Source organism: Eublepharis macularius, chromosome 18 (assembly GCF_028583425.1).
Source record: "Eublepharis macularius isolate TG4126 chromosome 18, MPM_Emac_v1.0, whole genome shotgun sequence".
NCBI classification, from domain to species: Eukaryota; Metazoa; Chordata; class Lepidosauria; order Squamata; family Eublepharidae; genus Eublepharis; species Eublepharis macularius.
The window spans coordinates 33862735-33876968 of record NC_072807.1 but is presented as its reverse complement, the minus strand read 5'-3'; the positions used below and the strand labels follow the sequence as shown (position 1 = coordinate 33876968).

Below are 14234 nucleotides of genomic sequence, written 5' to 3'. Positions count from 1 at the left end.
GTTTATGGAGGAAAAATGCTGCTTGTTTAATTGATGTCTACGAACAAGGAGGACTGATTCCTTGGCTGTCCGATGGATGAGGAATCAGTTACCCTTGTTCTTGGTGGTGGTGGTAGAGAGTGCCCTCCAGTCATAGCTGACTTATAGCGACCCCTAGTGGGGTTTTCATGGCAAGCGACTAATAGAGGTGATTTGCTATTGCCTGCCTCTGCAACACTGGTCTTCATTGGAGGTCTCCCATCCAATTACTAACCAAGGCCGACCCTGCTTAGCTTCTGAGATCTGACGAGATCAGGCTCACTTGGCTATACAGGCCAGGGCACCCTTGTTCTTAAACATCAGTAAAAAAATCCAGCAGAGCTTTCCTCCATCAACTCCTGGTTTATGCCCCATTTTTCAGGAAACTGGGCAAGGAGGCCCTTTTCCGATGAGGCTCGTGGTTGGCAATTGAAGCAGCTACCTCAAGACAGGTAAGCTATGTGCATTCCAGAGGTGGGATAGAAGTACCATGCCAGGGGTGGAAGTAAATGTGGCTCTTTTTGTTGATGGTAATTGTGAATGTGGCTTTATGTGACCCACCGAGAGAGCACCACTGCTCTATAGCAATGACATGGCTTTGGCATTCCATCCCAAAGAATAGATGCCTTGCTCCATCCACTGAATATTTTAAAACAGTCCTTTTAACAAGCCCCTCTCCTGATTTTGTTATCAACTAGTAACAATATCAGTTTTACTCATACTGGGCCATTTCCACACTACGTACCTTCATCCGGAACGCTGGGGAACGTCGCGAAAAAAAGTGGAAGATAGTGTCTTCTTGCGTGAGAAGACAATGTCGCTCAAAACTCATGCGAGAAGACGCTATCTTCTGCTGTTATTTTGTGACATTTCGCAGCGTTCCAGATGAAGGTAGGTAGTGTGGAAATGGCCCTGGTTGACAGCTTTTTTCATACTATTTTTTTAAAATTGTGTAACCCACCCTAAATTTTTTTCCTTGATGGAAGAGTAGCATGTAAAAGTTTTTAACAGAAAGAAAGTATAACTATGAAACAAGATAGGTAACCATATTAGTCTGTCTGCAGCAGTAGAAAAGAGCAGGAGTCCAGTAGCACCTATTAAGACTAACAAAATTGGTGGTAGGGTATGAGCTTTGAGTCACAGCTCACTTCTTCAGGTATCTGATGTAATCTTGTGGCTTCTCCTGCCTGCAGATGGACTTTCCCAGCTATCATTATTAGCACATCAATACAGGCACACTCCATAAAAATATGCTGAAAAGAAACTTGGGTTTACTGTATTGTCGAAGGCTTTCACGGCCGGAGAACGATGGTTGTTGGGGGTTTTCCGGGCTGTATTGCCGTGGTCTTGGCATTGTAGTTCCTGACGTTTCGCCAGCAGCTGTGGCTGGCATCTTCAGAGGTGTAGCACCAAAAGACAGAGATCTCTCAGTGTCACAGTGTGGAAAAGATGTAGGTAATGACCTACATCTTTTCCACACTGTGACACTGAGAGATCTCTGTCTTTTGGTGCTACACCTCTGAAGATGCCAGCCACAGCTGCTGGCGAAACGTCAGGAACTACAATGCCAAGACCACGGCAATACAGCCCGGAAAACCCCCAACAACCAACTTGGGTTTACATTTCTTGAATGTCAAGCTTCCCAAACCTCCATGTGAGGCAAGCAAACCACATTTGAAACTGGAGGGATTTGAAACTGGACAGCTTTCAATGTGACATGGGGATTTTGCTCCTTGCCGAACAGAAGTCAGAAATATTGGGTGTATCCAAGCCATGGTGTGTGTTCATTGGGTTCCTGGCACGCTTTTGTAGGAATGCAAACATTTTGCTTTTCATAAAGAGAAGGAGAAGGCGCTAGCTGGTCTCGAAGGCTTGTGAAATATTTAAATGCCAAATGGAGAAGATGTATGATATTGATCTTTCTGGGAAGGCTCGAGGGGACAGTGAGCTTTAATTATCAATTCCTTCTTTATTGTCAGTTATGGCTGCTCGGGGCCACTTCCCGAGCCACCCGACTGTTTATAAACATAAAGCCTCTTGGTTTATTGCCTTGCTCTTGATCTCTCCCTTGCTTGCTTTTCATATTAGCGGTTTTTTTCTCCTTCTCCAAATAGCCTAGGAAAAAGGACCCAGCGGGGACAAAACTCTACGCTACCCTGGTTCGCAAGCGCAGTATCATCCCACGCTATGCCGGCATTGATTACACAGGCCTGGAGGTAAGGTCCCTGCCAGCAACCCCAAAATGGTTTGTCAAGATCAGAATTGCCAACTCTGACCGGCAGCAGCTTTCCAGAGTGTCAGGTGGAGGTCTTTCACAACACATGCTGCCTAATCCTTTTACCAGGAGATGATGGGGGCGGAGCCTGCGACCTTCTGCAAGCCAATCAGGTGCTCTAACACTGAGTCCCAGCCCCTTATCAAATCTTGTTATTTCGATCAGAAGGTTATTCGCTCACCTTCCATCGCAGGCAAATGCAATTGCTATAACAATGCTTTTTTAAAAGCAATCTGAGCTTTCACATTCAAATGAAACTATCTCCAGCAGCGAGGTGGAACTCTTTCCTTCTGGTACAAAGGGATGGAAGGTGATTATGGATTATCCGCCTGGGGAGAGAAGGGGTGTTCAGAAAGGGCCTTATCCAAGGGCTCAGTTCAAGGTATTGGTTCAAGTTCATATAAAAAGCCCTTCACAGCCTTAACCTGGCATGTCTACGGGACTGCCTCTCTCCCTGTGTTCCGTCACAGCAGCTTCACTCATTTGAACGGGGCCTTCTGCAGGTGCCACCTTGCGTGTGGGCAAAATCAATAGCTGCCTGTGCATGGGCGTTCTCTATGGTGGCCCCCATCCTGAAGAGGTCAGGAAAGCTCCTGCTCTCCTGGCTTTATTCAATTATTCAAGAGGGCTTTTTTAAAGGAGAGCTGCACTGTAAGGAAGTGGTCTCAAAGAGATGCATTAGTAAAGAGATAGGGACTATAGACTTTACTACCATGTACTATCTGTTGCTGTAAGTAAGATTCTACCCAGGGCCGGCGCGCCCATTTAGGCAGGTCCAGCCCCCACCTTGAGTGCTGAGGCACTGAAGGGGGAGCCGGGGGCAGGGGTACGCACCACTGAGCTGGTGTGCCTGGCCGCTGCTGCCAACACACGCCCCTGGCTGGGTGCAGCAGCCATGGTCCAGGCACGGCAGGCATCCTGTAGGAAAATATAGCAGAGATTGTGCAATTCTACCGGCTAGTTTCTATGTTGTTTAATATGTCAGTCTTAGAATTGCTTATTCCCTGTTTTAGCATTTCTTCAACTCTGTATTGGATTCTTAATAGTTTTAAATCTCTGCAAATTTGCAATTATATATCCTATTACGTTGTTTATTGAAATGTCTGAAATTGACTGGCTCCCACTGTGTAATCCGCCTTGAGTCTCAGTGAGAAAGGCAGTCTATGAATAACGTCAATAAAATAAAATAAAATAAAAATATCCAGCAACATAAAGTGTACAAATATCTTTTGGTTTGAGATGCTAATATCTTTGTTGCCTAGAAAACAGGTGGCAAAACCATGGGTTAGCCAGCAAATTCATCCACTTCCTCCCAGAGATGCCTGATCCCTTGTGACACAATACGGGGAAGATTTTAATATAAATGTCTATTAATCATATAGGAGTGAATCATAGACTAAAAGTCGTCCCCTTCTTGATAAGGATGCCCTTTCCATTGTAGAATCTCCTGGAATTAAAAAACAAAACTGTGCCTGCTAGTTCTCCATCCCCCTCCTCGTGTTCCTGTTTTGGTCTAGTCCAATCTGCCCTCTGGAGGTGGCCAGCTAAAAGGCAATGCCGGGATTGGAAACGCTAACATGGTTCATGCATATTTGATGCCAGCACATGTGAACTGATTATGGGTATTTGAGCCAATCCGTTTCCACCCTTCTTGCAAATCATTACTCATGATGAAGCTCTGCACGTCTTTTCTGTCAATCTGAGACTTGCCTGCTAGTGGCAAGAGGCATTTGCATTGCTGACAACAGGAGAAAGATGCTGGCCATTTGATCCCCCAAATCTTCTCTGGGATATGCTGTAGGTTGCCCCGATAGTGGTGGGCTTACTTCCCTTAGGATCTCCGGGCAGGAATTGATCTCAGCTGTCCTCTCATCGTATTTACATACAGCAAATGATGTTGGTCCCAAAGGAAATGCTCTTTATGCCCAATGTGGGATTGATTAAGAGATCTGAGGAAGAAGAAAGCCCTTCTTGCGCTCTCTTCTGAACAGGCCATCCTTCCCATCTGTTTGAAAGCCGTTTCAGCCATTGCGATGTTGTCTGTTGCAGAGAAAACAGAAAAGGGCAAGTCCGTGACGTAAGGGTCTTTGCAGCGGATCGGTTTCTAGCACAACGTCTCATTTATAGTGTGGGACACAGATACATTCCCTCAATGAAGGACTTCTGTTTCAGGGAATATTGTGTTTTTCAAGCAGACAAGTAGCCGTAAGCTGTTGCAGGAGAAATGCAAATCTTTTCCCGTCTGAAGGGACACTATTGATTGGGAGTGCAGCCTTGAAAGTTCAGTGCCTGTGACTTTATTAATGATGAGCAACACAACTCCCTGGGTAGGGGGTCATGCTGTGATTTAATGCTTTTCCTAATGCTTTTCAGGGGATTCAAAAAGGAAGCAAAATTAGGGATGTACCTGATTCCAGAGAGACAGCTGTGTTAGTCTGTTGGGGCAAAACCAATCAGGAGTCTTGCAGCACCTTAAAAACGATCTAGATTTTGTCTCGTTTAAACTTCCATAAACTTCAGCTGCTTTGATAGAGGCAGTGTAGAGACATACAGAACACATTCTGGTCCACCCTGAAATGTCATTATTCTTCTGTTAGGTTAGTATAAATTCTACTAAGTTAGTGTAAAGTTTCTCAGATGTTTTGCCTGAGCGACATCCTTCAAATTTGCTTTGAATTATTCTGTAGTAAAATTCTGTGGGAACTTTATTCTTCTGTTAGGTTAGTATAAATTCTACTAGGTTAGTGCAAAGTTTCTCAGATGTTTTGCCTGAATGACATCCTTCAAATTTGTCTTGAATTTTTCTAAAGTAAAATTCAATGGGAACCCTAGCTCTAACTCTTACAATTTATAATTTTAAGATGTATGAATTGCCAGATGTAATTTTAAATCTCTGTGTAAATTGTAACCCGCCCTGAGCCTGCTGACTCATGGGGAGGGCGGAATATAAATCTAATAAATTAAATTAATTGAAATTATGTGCTCATCCATCAATCATTAAGCAACAATCCAACCCACTGGGCTAAATTTCGTTCAATTAAGTTAGATTAGTTGATGTGAATTTTTTTTTGATTGACTGAAAAGAGTACCTTGATTAGTCAAGCAACACTTCTTTGCTCAACAAGTGATTAAAATCTGGAATTCGCTGTCAGGAGATGTGGTGATAGCCAATGGCTGCTTCCACACACGTTGGATAATCCACTTTCAATACTCTTTAGTGAACATTTGAAACTGATTTTCCATGTGTGGAACAAAAAATCCACTTCTAAAGGATAGCGAAAGTGCATTGAAAGTGCATTATTCAACGTGTGTGGAAGTGGCCATTGTCATGGACAACTTTAAAAGGGGTTCATGGACGTTTTGCCTGAGTGGCGTTCTTCAAATTTGCCTTGAATTTTTCTGTAGTAAAATTTGGTGAGGACTCTAACTGAAATGATAAGCTCATCCAGCAGTCATTAAACAATAGCCCATTGGGCTGAAATTGGGCTGTTTTCACACACCTGTTAAAGCCTCTGGAAAATCGTGCAAAACTCACGGCACGATGGCATCTTCATAGCGTGATTTCCTGTTTAATGGTGCGATGATGTCAGAAATCACGCCATTAAATGGGAAATTGTGCTATGAAGACGCTGTTATGCCGTGAGTTTTGCACAATTTTCTGGAGGTTTTAGCTCTGTGAAAATGGCCTTCGTTCAATTAATTAAGTTAGATTAGTTGATGCGAATTTTTGTTTGATTGACTGAAAAAAGTACCTTGATTAGTTAAGCAACACTTCTTTGCTCAACGAGTGATTACAATCTGGAATTTGTTGCCAGAAGATTTAAAAGGGATTAAACAGATTCATGGAGGATGGGTCTATCAGTAGCTACTAGCCATGGTGACTAAAGAGAACCTCCACATTCAGAGGCAGTCTACCTTGAAAAAGCACTGCCAGGTGGCAACTTCAGAGGAAGGCCTCAGCCCAAATACCCTGACCCTCCATAATACCTGGTTGGCCACTGGGCAAAACAGTATACTAGCCTAGACGGACCACTGGTTTGGTCCAGCAGGGCTCTTATGTTGTTATTTTTAATATAAGTACTTATAAAAACTGCTTCTTGCAGGGTGCATCTTAGAAGAGGCTTGCCTGCTTTTTTGTTCTGTAGGGGGCCAGTTGGTGGTAGTGGTGAATGCGGTGAATTCACCACAAGGTGATCATTCGGGAGGAAGGCTGCTGGTGAACACTCCTTGCCAGAATGTTACCTGATCTTTATTTAATGGTCTTCTTTCTTCGTGCTTCCAGGTTTTCCTCCGGGGCGTCAACGAAACCCTTGCAGACCCAGAAGGCTCTGTCATAGCCATTGCTAGAATTGTCAACAACGTCAAAGCTTACCAGTAAGTGAGGCAGAGGATGGAGGAGGAAGAGTTGCAGACAGGCCATTATAATATTTCAGGTTGCATTTTTATTTGCATTCCAGGAATCCTGGGAGGGAGTGTCATAGTTTAAAGGAAGAGCCGATCCTTTCGGAGACAGGCAGTTTCCTTCCAGTTGCCCTGTGGTCCTCTAGCTAGCATCAGGCCACAGGGTTCCTTCCCTTTGCAATATCAATAACATAGTTGTTGTCCATGAGATAGTAATTCAGTAGATACCTCTTGCAGTTAAAAAAGAAAGGGAAAAAAAGGAGTCCCCTCTGCAAGCACTGAGTCATTACTGACCCATGGGGGGACATCATATTACGATGTTTTCTTGGCAGACTTGTTACGGGGTGGTTTGCCGTTGCCTTTCCCAGTCATCTACACTTTACCCCCAGGAAACTTGGTACTCATTTTACCGATCTCAGAAGGATGGACGGCTGAGTCAACCTTGAGCTGGCTACCTGAACCCGGCTTCTGCCAGGATCGAACTCAGGTCGTGAGCAGAGCTTGGGCTGCAGTACTGCTGTTTACCACTCTGCGCCACGGGGCTCTTGCCTCTTGCGGTGCTCCTGTAGAATTGTAAACACCTGTGAACACATGAAGCTGCCATATAGTGAATCTGGCCTTTTGGTGCATCAAGATCGGTTCATCAAGATAGGCAAAAAGTATTGCCATTTCAGATGGGTAGCGGCTCTCTATGGACTCAGGCAAAGGTCTTTCCCATCCTGTCTTACCTGGTCTTTAACTGGTAATGCTGGGGACTGAACCTGAGGCCTTCTGAATGTTAAGCAATTGCTGTACCTCTGGGTCACAGCCCCTCTACCAAGCAAAGTTTTTCTTTCTATAGAGAGGAAATGAAGTCTCGTGCCTCAGATGTTCCTCCTGTCCCACTGACTGTCGCGAACTTCCCTGATCCTGTGATAGAGGAGTTTGATGTCCCACGGCTCACCAACCAAGGATACCCACAGGTACAAGCAGAGTGCTGCTTGCATATTTTGACATGAGCTACATGCCTGAAGATAGAACCTGGGACCTTGTACCCTCAAGAGGTGTGCTTCAGGGGTGTGCACCCCCAAAAGATTCGTGTTTCCCACTTTGGATTTGGGGTATTTAAACCACTTCGGTATGCTCCGTAAAGATTCAGGAATCTTTATGGAGCGTGCCAAAGCTCAAAGCAACACTTTTCTTGCTGTTTTCTTGCCTTTGCTTTGGTATTTCCAAAACAGCTCAGCAATGCTGGGGCTGATTCGAAAATACCAAATCTACCCGAATCGGAAACCCAAAGCACCTATCCCTAGTGTGCTCTGCTAGAGCCCCAGCCCTTCCTCAGAGAGAAGAGGAAGATGTTGATAGCATTAGAATGTTTATGTCCTGCCTTTCTTCCTGGGAACTCATGGTGGTCTCCCATCTTGGGACAGACCAGACTCAGATATGCTTTGCTTTGGTATTCCCTGTTCTCTCAAAGCGGAGATTAAAGACGTATGACATCAAGTCTTCCCCATATCCTCCCCATCACTAGAGGGTTAAGTTCTGCCGTAGGTCTCTGAGTATGGTGTTTGTCTTTTTGCCAATCTTCTAATTCAGAAGTGGCTTTCATTATTGACTAAAGTGACTTTCCACAATTATGGTTTCCCCCAAACCTTTTCCAGACGCTCTGGACAATGTATGCGTTTATCTTTTGCATCTTTTCCTGCCGAGATGAAAGAAGCACCAACCAAAATGGATTCCCTTCTGCTTGCACAGCTTAAGAAACATCCCCTCAGGGGACACGCAGCAGGAGCAAAATATTAGTCTAAAGAGGAAAATGTGGAAGCCAAGTCTTCTAAACGATGGCTTCATTCTGCTTTGACTGACAGCTCTTTGGTTAGGCCTGGTGCCAGCTGGAATTGGCAACACACACACACACAAAATGTAGATGGAGAGTTATAAATGATTTATCTGAGCCATCTGGTTTGAGAAAACCCTCCCGCCCCCTTTTACATGCTTCCTGTTAGTTTTGCTAAAAACCTTAAATGAGAATTGGTTTTTGTGGAGCATTTCTGGCTGAAGATGGTGTGGTCTGGAACGCGGGATGCTGAGCCCAGAAGTTCAATATTCAAGCCCAGTCTCAGCTCCGGTGTTGGTTTGTTCTGTAGTCTTATGAAAGTCACTCTGCTGCATTCTCAGTTTTAACATGTACACAGTGCAAAATGTCTGCCTCACAGGGCTGTTGTGAAGACGACTGGGATAAGAATGTGAGCTTGTAGTCTGTATTATTACCCCAGAGCAAAGTTGCTGTATCTTAGTGTTCCTGGAACACGAGCAGTCTAAACAAATGTCTAAACATGTCAAGATTTGCTTGTGTATACATCTTTACATTTGATTTTCTTCTTCTTCTTGCAAAGAATAGAATGCCCTTAGATGCCCCACGAAAAGCCCTGACATTTCTTGCCCATCTGCTGCTGCATTTCTGACATATCTAAATTAAAAAAAAATCTGTTATGGAGAGCAAGCAACAGCTCTCTTACGTTGATTGAATTCCCCAGCCAGCAGCATTATCTATCAGATAGGAAGGATCCTTGTGTGTGTGTTTGGGGGGGGAGGGTTCCTCCATCAAAATAAGCACATGTTAAGAGCCCCATGTTCCTTATTAAAGGACTGGTCGTTCTTCCATTTTTTGCACCCTCAGGGCAGGGTGAGAGATGTCTTCATTTTACCTTTGCACCAGGAATAATTGTTAAGGGCTCCTCTTGTGGGACAATTTCAGGGAGCTCATTCCTCTTATTTGGCCTTGGAAGGAGGAAAGGGTGGGAGAAGGGAGTGGTGGCAATAAGAGGCATTTACGATGGGTTGTGAGACTGGGGGACCACCCCGCCCCCCCAAGTGCTTTGCTTTGCCTAACATAAATCATACTTTCTGTGCACGAGATTGCATTTAGCAATTGAATTACAAATTAATCCGCGCAGGGAATTGAGTTGTTGTACTATTCCCTTCCCCCTCTCCTTTGGTAGGCCCCCCTTTTAAAAAAGCCATTTAACTCTTTGAATGTCTGAACACGCCATACCCTGCTTTTCTGTTACCAGTAGTACAAGGTCAACAACCCATAATGTGGTTTTCTTGAATGAACGGTAGCAGATCCATTATCGATCTCCCACAGTTTCTTTTTTTTAAATTAAAAGCATTGAGGGGGGAGGGGGTGGATCAGGGGCACAGCATTTGGGGAAGGGGAGGCTTGCTCTTCTCCCAACGCAATTTTCCCTAACAGCAGTTCCCTAACTGCTGCTGCTGTTGTTGTTGTCCTAGAAAAGACTCCAGGAGCACCTATAAGACTAAACAGTCTACAGAGACCTAATTAATAATAACAATAAATCCAATTTTAATTAAAGTGCCAGTGCAATAAGTGCAAAAAGTACAAGGTAAGTATTCCAATATATGTACTCCAAAAATACCTGGGACTATTAATCAACACACATGTAGACCCAATGCATGGAATTTGGTCCATACAACATGTGTATTCAGGGGTCATTTCGTAGAAAAAAAGCTGGAGGCGCTCATTAGCATAACTCATTAGCATAAGCCACGCCTCTTGCCATCACCAGGAGTGTGTCATTAGTATGACTGATTTGCATATGTCACACCTCCTGACATCACCTATCCTGGCTGTTTTGGACCCAATCCTGGCCATTCAGGGCTGAAATTGGGCCCAAAATGGCAAAAAGGGGCTGAAAATGGTTGAAAAGGGGCCCAAAATGGTCAGGATCAGGACACTGCTAAGCGGGAGAGAGATCCACCACCCATCAGATGCCTGATCCAGGCCGTTTCGGCCCCAATCCAGGCTAAAACAGGCCCCAAATAGCCGAAAGTCAGGTGGGCGGGGCCACCTGCCATGTGACCTCTTTGGGGAACTGCCGGAACTGCGTTCCTGTGCATTCCCCCTCAAAATGAGCCCTGCGTGTATTATAACATGCAATATAAATACAATGTTCATATCTCAAAGTGATAGATAAGGAAGCTCCAAGGCTGTTGGGAACAGGTCCGCTAGCAATTGACACAGCCCGTTTCGTGGTGTATTGCTTTATCAAGCCATTCCTCTATTGCATCATCTTCGCCAAACAACATTGAAACCAGCATTGCTAAGTTTCTTCCTGAGCCAACAGCCCGGGAGCTTCCTTATCTATCTTCTGGCTCCCATCAGACCCTTATCGTCCTTCATTGCAAGAAAGAAAAAACAACCCGTTGGAATCGTGCACTTTGAGATCTGAACATTGTATTTATATTGCATGTTATAATACACGTGTTGTATGGACCAAATTCCATGCATTGTGTCTACATGTGTGTCGATTAATAGTCCCAGGTATTTTTGGAGTATATATATTGGAATACTTACCTTGTACTTTTTGCACTTACTGCACCGGCACTTTCATTAAAATTGGATTTATTGTTATTATCAGGGCTTTTTTTCAGCAGGAATGCGGGGGAACAGAGTTCCGGAACCTCTTGAAAATGGTCACATGGCTGGTGGCCCCGCCCCCTGATCTCCAGACAGAGGGGAGTTGAGATTGCCTTCCACACCACTGGTGCAGAGGGCAATCTAAACTCCCCTCTGTCTGGAGATCAGGGGGCGGGGCCACCAGCCATGTGACCATTTTCTCTGAGGGCAACCTACTGAGTTCCACCACCTCTTTCCCCAGAAAAAAAGCCCTGGTTATTATTAATTAGGTCTCTGTAGACGGTTTGGTCTTTGTTGGCATATTTCTGTTTGAGACCAGTCCCTACTTGTTGGTGATGCACCTGTAAGACTAACAAAAGTGGGCTGTGACTCACGAAAGCTCCTACCCTACCACAAATTTTGTTAGTCTTATAGGTTCTACTGGACTCTTGCTTTTTTCTGCTGCTACAGACAGACTAACACAGCTACCCGTCTTGTAATTGTCCTGTATGTTACCACCATCAAGCAAATTGAAAGTCTGCAAGCCTGCTTCTGGAGCAATGTATACAGATTGGATGTCCGACTAATCCTGCCATTTAAACATTCTGTTTGTGGTGTATGTATTGTAACCGTCAAATCACATTAACATTTATTTATGTAGGCCACTATGCAAACATATCCTCCAACAGGTGGATGTTTAGGGCAGGTTGAGTGAGCTGCCTTGTTTAGAGAGGGTTAGAGAGAATGTACTACTACGACGCTGCTGTTTCCATCTTAATTCACATAGCTCTGCATTTAGAGAGATCTTGAAACCAACCAACCCAGAGTTCATGGATGCTTGGAACTGGACTTCTAGTTTAAAAAAAGTCTCTTTGGCATCATAGCAGAGTTTTATTGTCAGATCCCCGGAGCGCTAGCCAAGAAGTCAGCAGCGGCGGTTCCCCCACTCTGTGTGATGTTACGATTCCTGATTCAGTCAGTGCTTGACCTTGGTAATAAACCTTCATTTTAATGAAAAGCCTATCACTCCTTCACAGATGCAGGATCTTGGTTGTAAATTGTCTTTTATTCCTGCAAGCTTCCCACCCCACCAGGCAACTCTAGAACTTTTGGCTGCAAAACAGCTGCTGCTGCAGCTTGCAAATCCCAAAACTGCATCAGGAAAAGATGCGTATTTTTCATGGATTTCCTTCTGGCTGCTTATCCACTGTGTGCCATTGCATGTCAAGGGACAAATATCCCATGTCTCAAACAGCTGGCTGGGAGCTGCTTGCTTCCACCACCACTGATGTTTCCCCCCTTTAACTTATTAAAATGATTTTCTGCTTTGGGACTGTTGCTTCGATAGATTTGCAGCTCAAAGCATCACATACAACAATATGATAAAAAGAGAATTTAAAGAACAATTTAAGCTCAATAAACACCTTAGCAAACAGGTACATGTGAAAAGCTTACATGAGTCAGGGCTTTCCCTCTGGTCTGCAATCAGGGGCAAGAGAACTGCATTTGCTCTCTTTGTCTAATGAAATTAAATAATATCGTTCCATAACAGCTGAATGAATTAAGGGGAGGGGGCTGCTTTGTTTGAAGGGGGAGTTGGAGAAGAGAGAGAGAAGCAAGGTTGTCAGCCAGAAAACAGAGAGTGTGAAAATGGGTGTGCAAAGCTTTCATAACCACACACATCAAAGGTGCTTTTTGGTTGGGTGCCAGATGTCCAGAAGATGGGGGTCGGGGAAGCAGCGCTTTTCTCTTCTCGCTGCCTTAATTAAACTAGTATAAATGTTTCATCAGCTCCCTGCTGGGAGGAAAAGAGGTTCGAAAACCTCCTCTGCGTTGCTTGCGTATCAAACCTGTGGCAATAATCAATGCATTGATAATGTACCGATCCCTGTTGGGCTCTGCAGGGAGGGCAAAGGGTTGTGTGCGTGGATGGCCGTTACTCTGGTTACGGAGGTTAATAGCTTTCCCTGGGCGAGCGTATGTGTTGGCTAATCATATTCGATCCTTCTGCCATACCCAGCATGCCCCTTTGCCTGCCATATCCCATTAGCATCTGCAGACAATGGCTTCCGATTCACCTTCAGCCAAGCAGCAAGGCCGACACACGAATGGAGGGGGGGAAAACAAGCAGCCCACACCGAGTTTTTAACCCCTTCTCACTTGGTGCGGACTTGTGGGACATGGCCTTGCATATGGATGTACAGTCCTCTCAAGCTTCCTGCAAGTCCCTTAGCTGTGCAGATGAGTTTGTTCCATCTACTGAATTTCAGAGCTCTAACCCCAATTCATTTGTCAATCAAATGTATGGGTCTTTGTGATGGTGCCATTTTCTGTTTTGTTGCACCAAATGCATTGTGCATTAAAATTATATGCAATTAATTATTTCCATGCTGGTTGTGTATAAATCTGTAAAGCTTTTCATACCTCTTCCAAGGAGCTCTGAATGGGTCTCCATTCCCCAGGTTTGTTTTGTTTTCTCTGAACTAACATGTAGGGTAGGATAAACTGAAGAGAGAATGAATGGCCCAAGGTTACACAGTGAGTGTTCATCGTTCTTTCATCTTTTTTTGCTTCACACCATTTTTATGTCCATGCTGTTTTGCACTCATTTTTATTCAACTGAAACAAAAACGAAAAAAGTTGGGGGAAAAATCACTACAAAAATGCTGGTGTGAGGAAACAGAACCTGGTGTGTGAATGGCTCGCGGCTTTGTTTCTTACAAGAGAAATGAAAGCTAAATGGAGATATTCTAATCAACCCGGGCAGCTTGCAAAATTTGTCTCATCTTGAATCCTGGTCCTAAACCATTTAGATGTTTGAACTGGGCCTGGAAATTAACTGGGAACCAATCACACTGATGGCAAATTTGCATAATAGGCTCAAAGCTTCACTCCCAACTGATGGGGAAGCCAAATATGGACCAGCTGAAGTTTTTGAGATCTTTGTGCACTACTGTGTGTGTCACTGAGAGAGAGAGTGAGAGAGAAAGAGAGAGAGATGCTGGAAGGACCGTGATCCATTTACTGGATTCTTACCTGTTGGTGATGCCATTCTACCACTGGCGTGAGTACCCCAAGCAATGATCATTAATCAATGGGCTTGATAGTGTAGTGGCAGTTTTATCCCACCTGAGAACA

At 44.4% G+C, this 14234-nt stretch overlaps 1 protein-coding gene across 1 annotated transcript in view; it reads left to right on the top strand.

Moving 5' to 3' along the window:
- The window catches only part of CCDC33 (coiled-coil domain containing 33), a 156158-nt gene that overhangs the window by 78814 nt on the left and 63110 nt on the right, over positions 1-14234 (top strand). The window contains exons 6-8 of the mRNA XM_055002307.1: positions 2133-2234; positions 6576-6667; positions 7536-7656. Coding sequence (XP_054858282.1) covers positions 2133-2234; positions 6576-6667; positions 7536-7656 — 315 coding nt within the window. The remainder of the gene's footprint in view (positions 1-2132; positions 2235-6575; positions 6668-7535; positions 7657-14234) is intronic.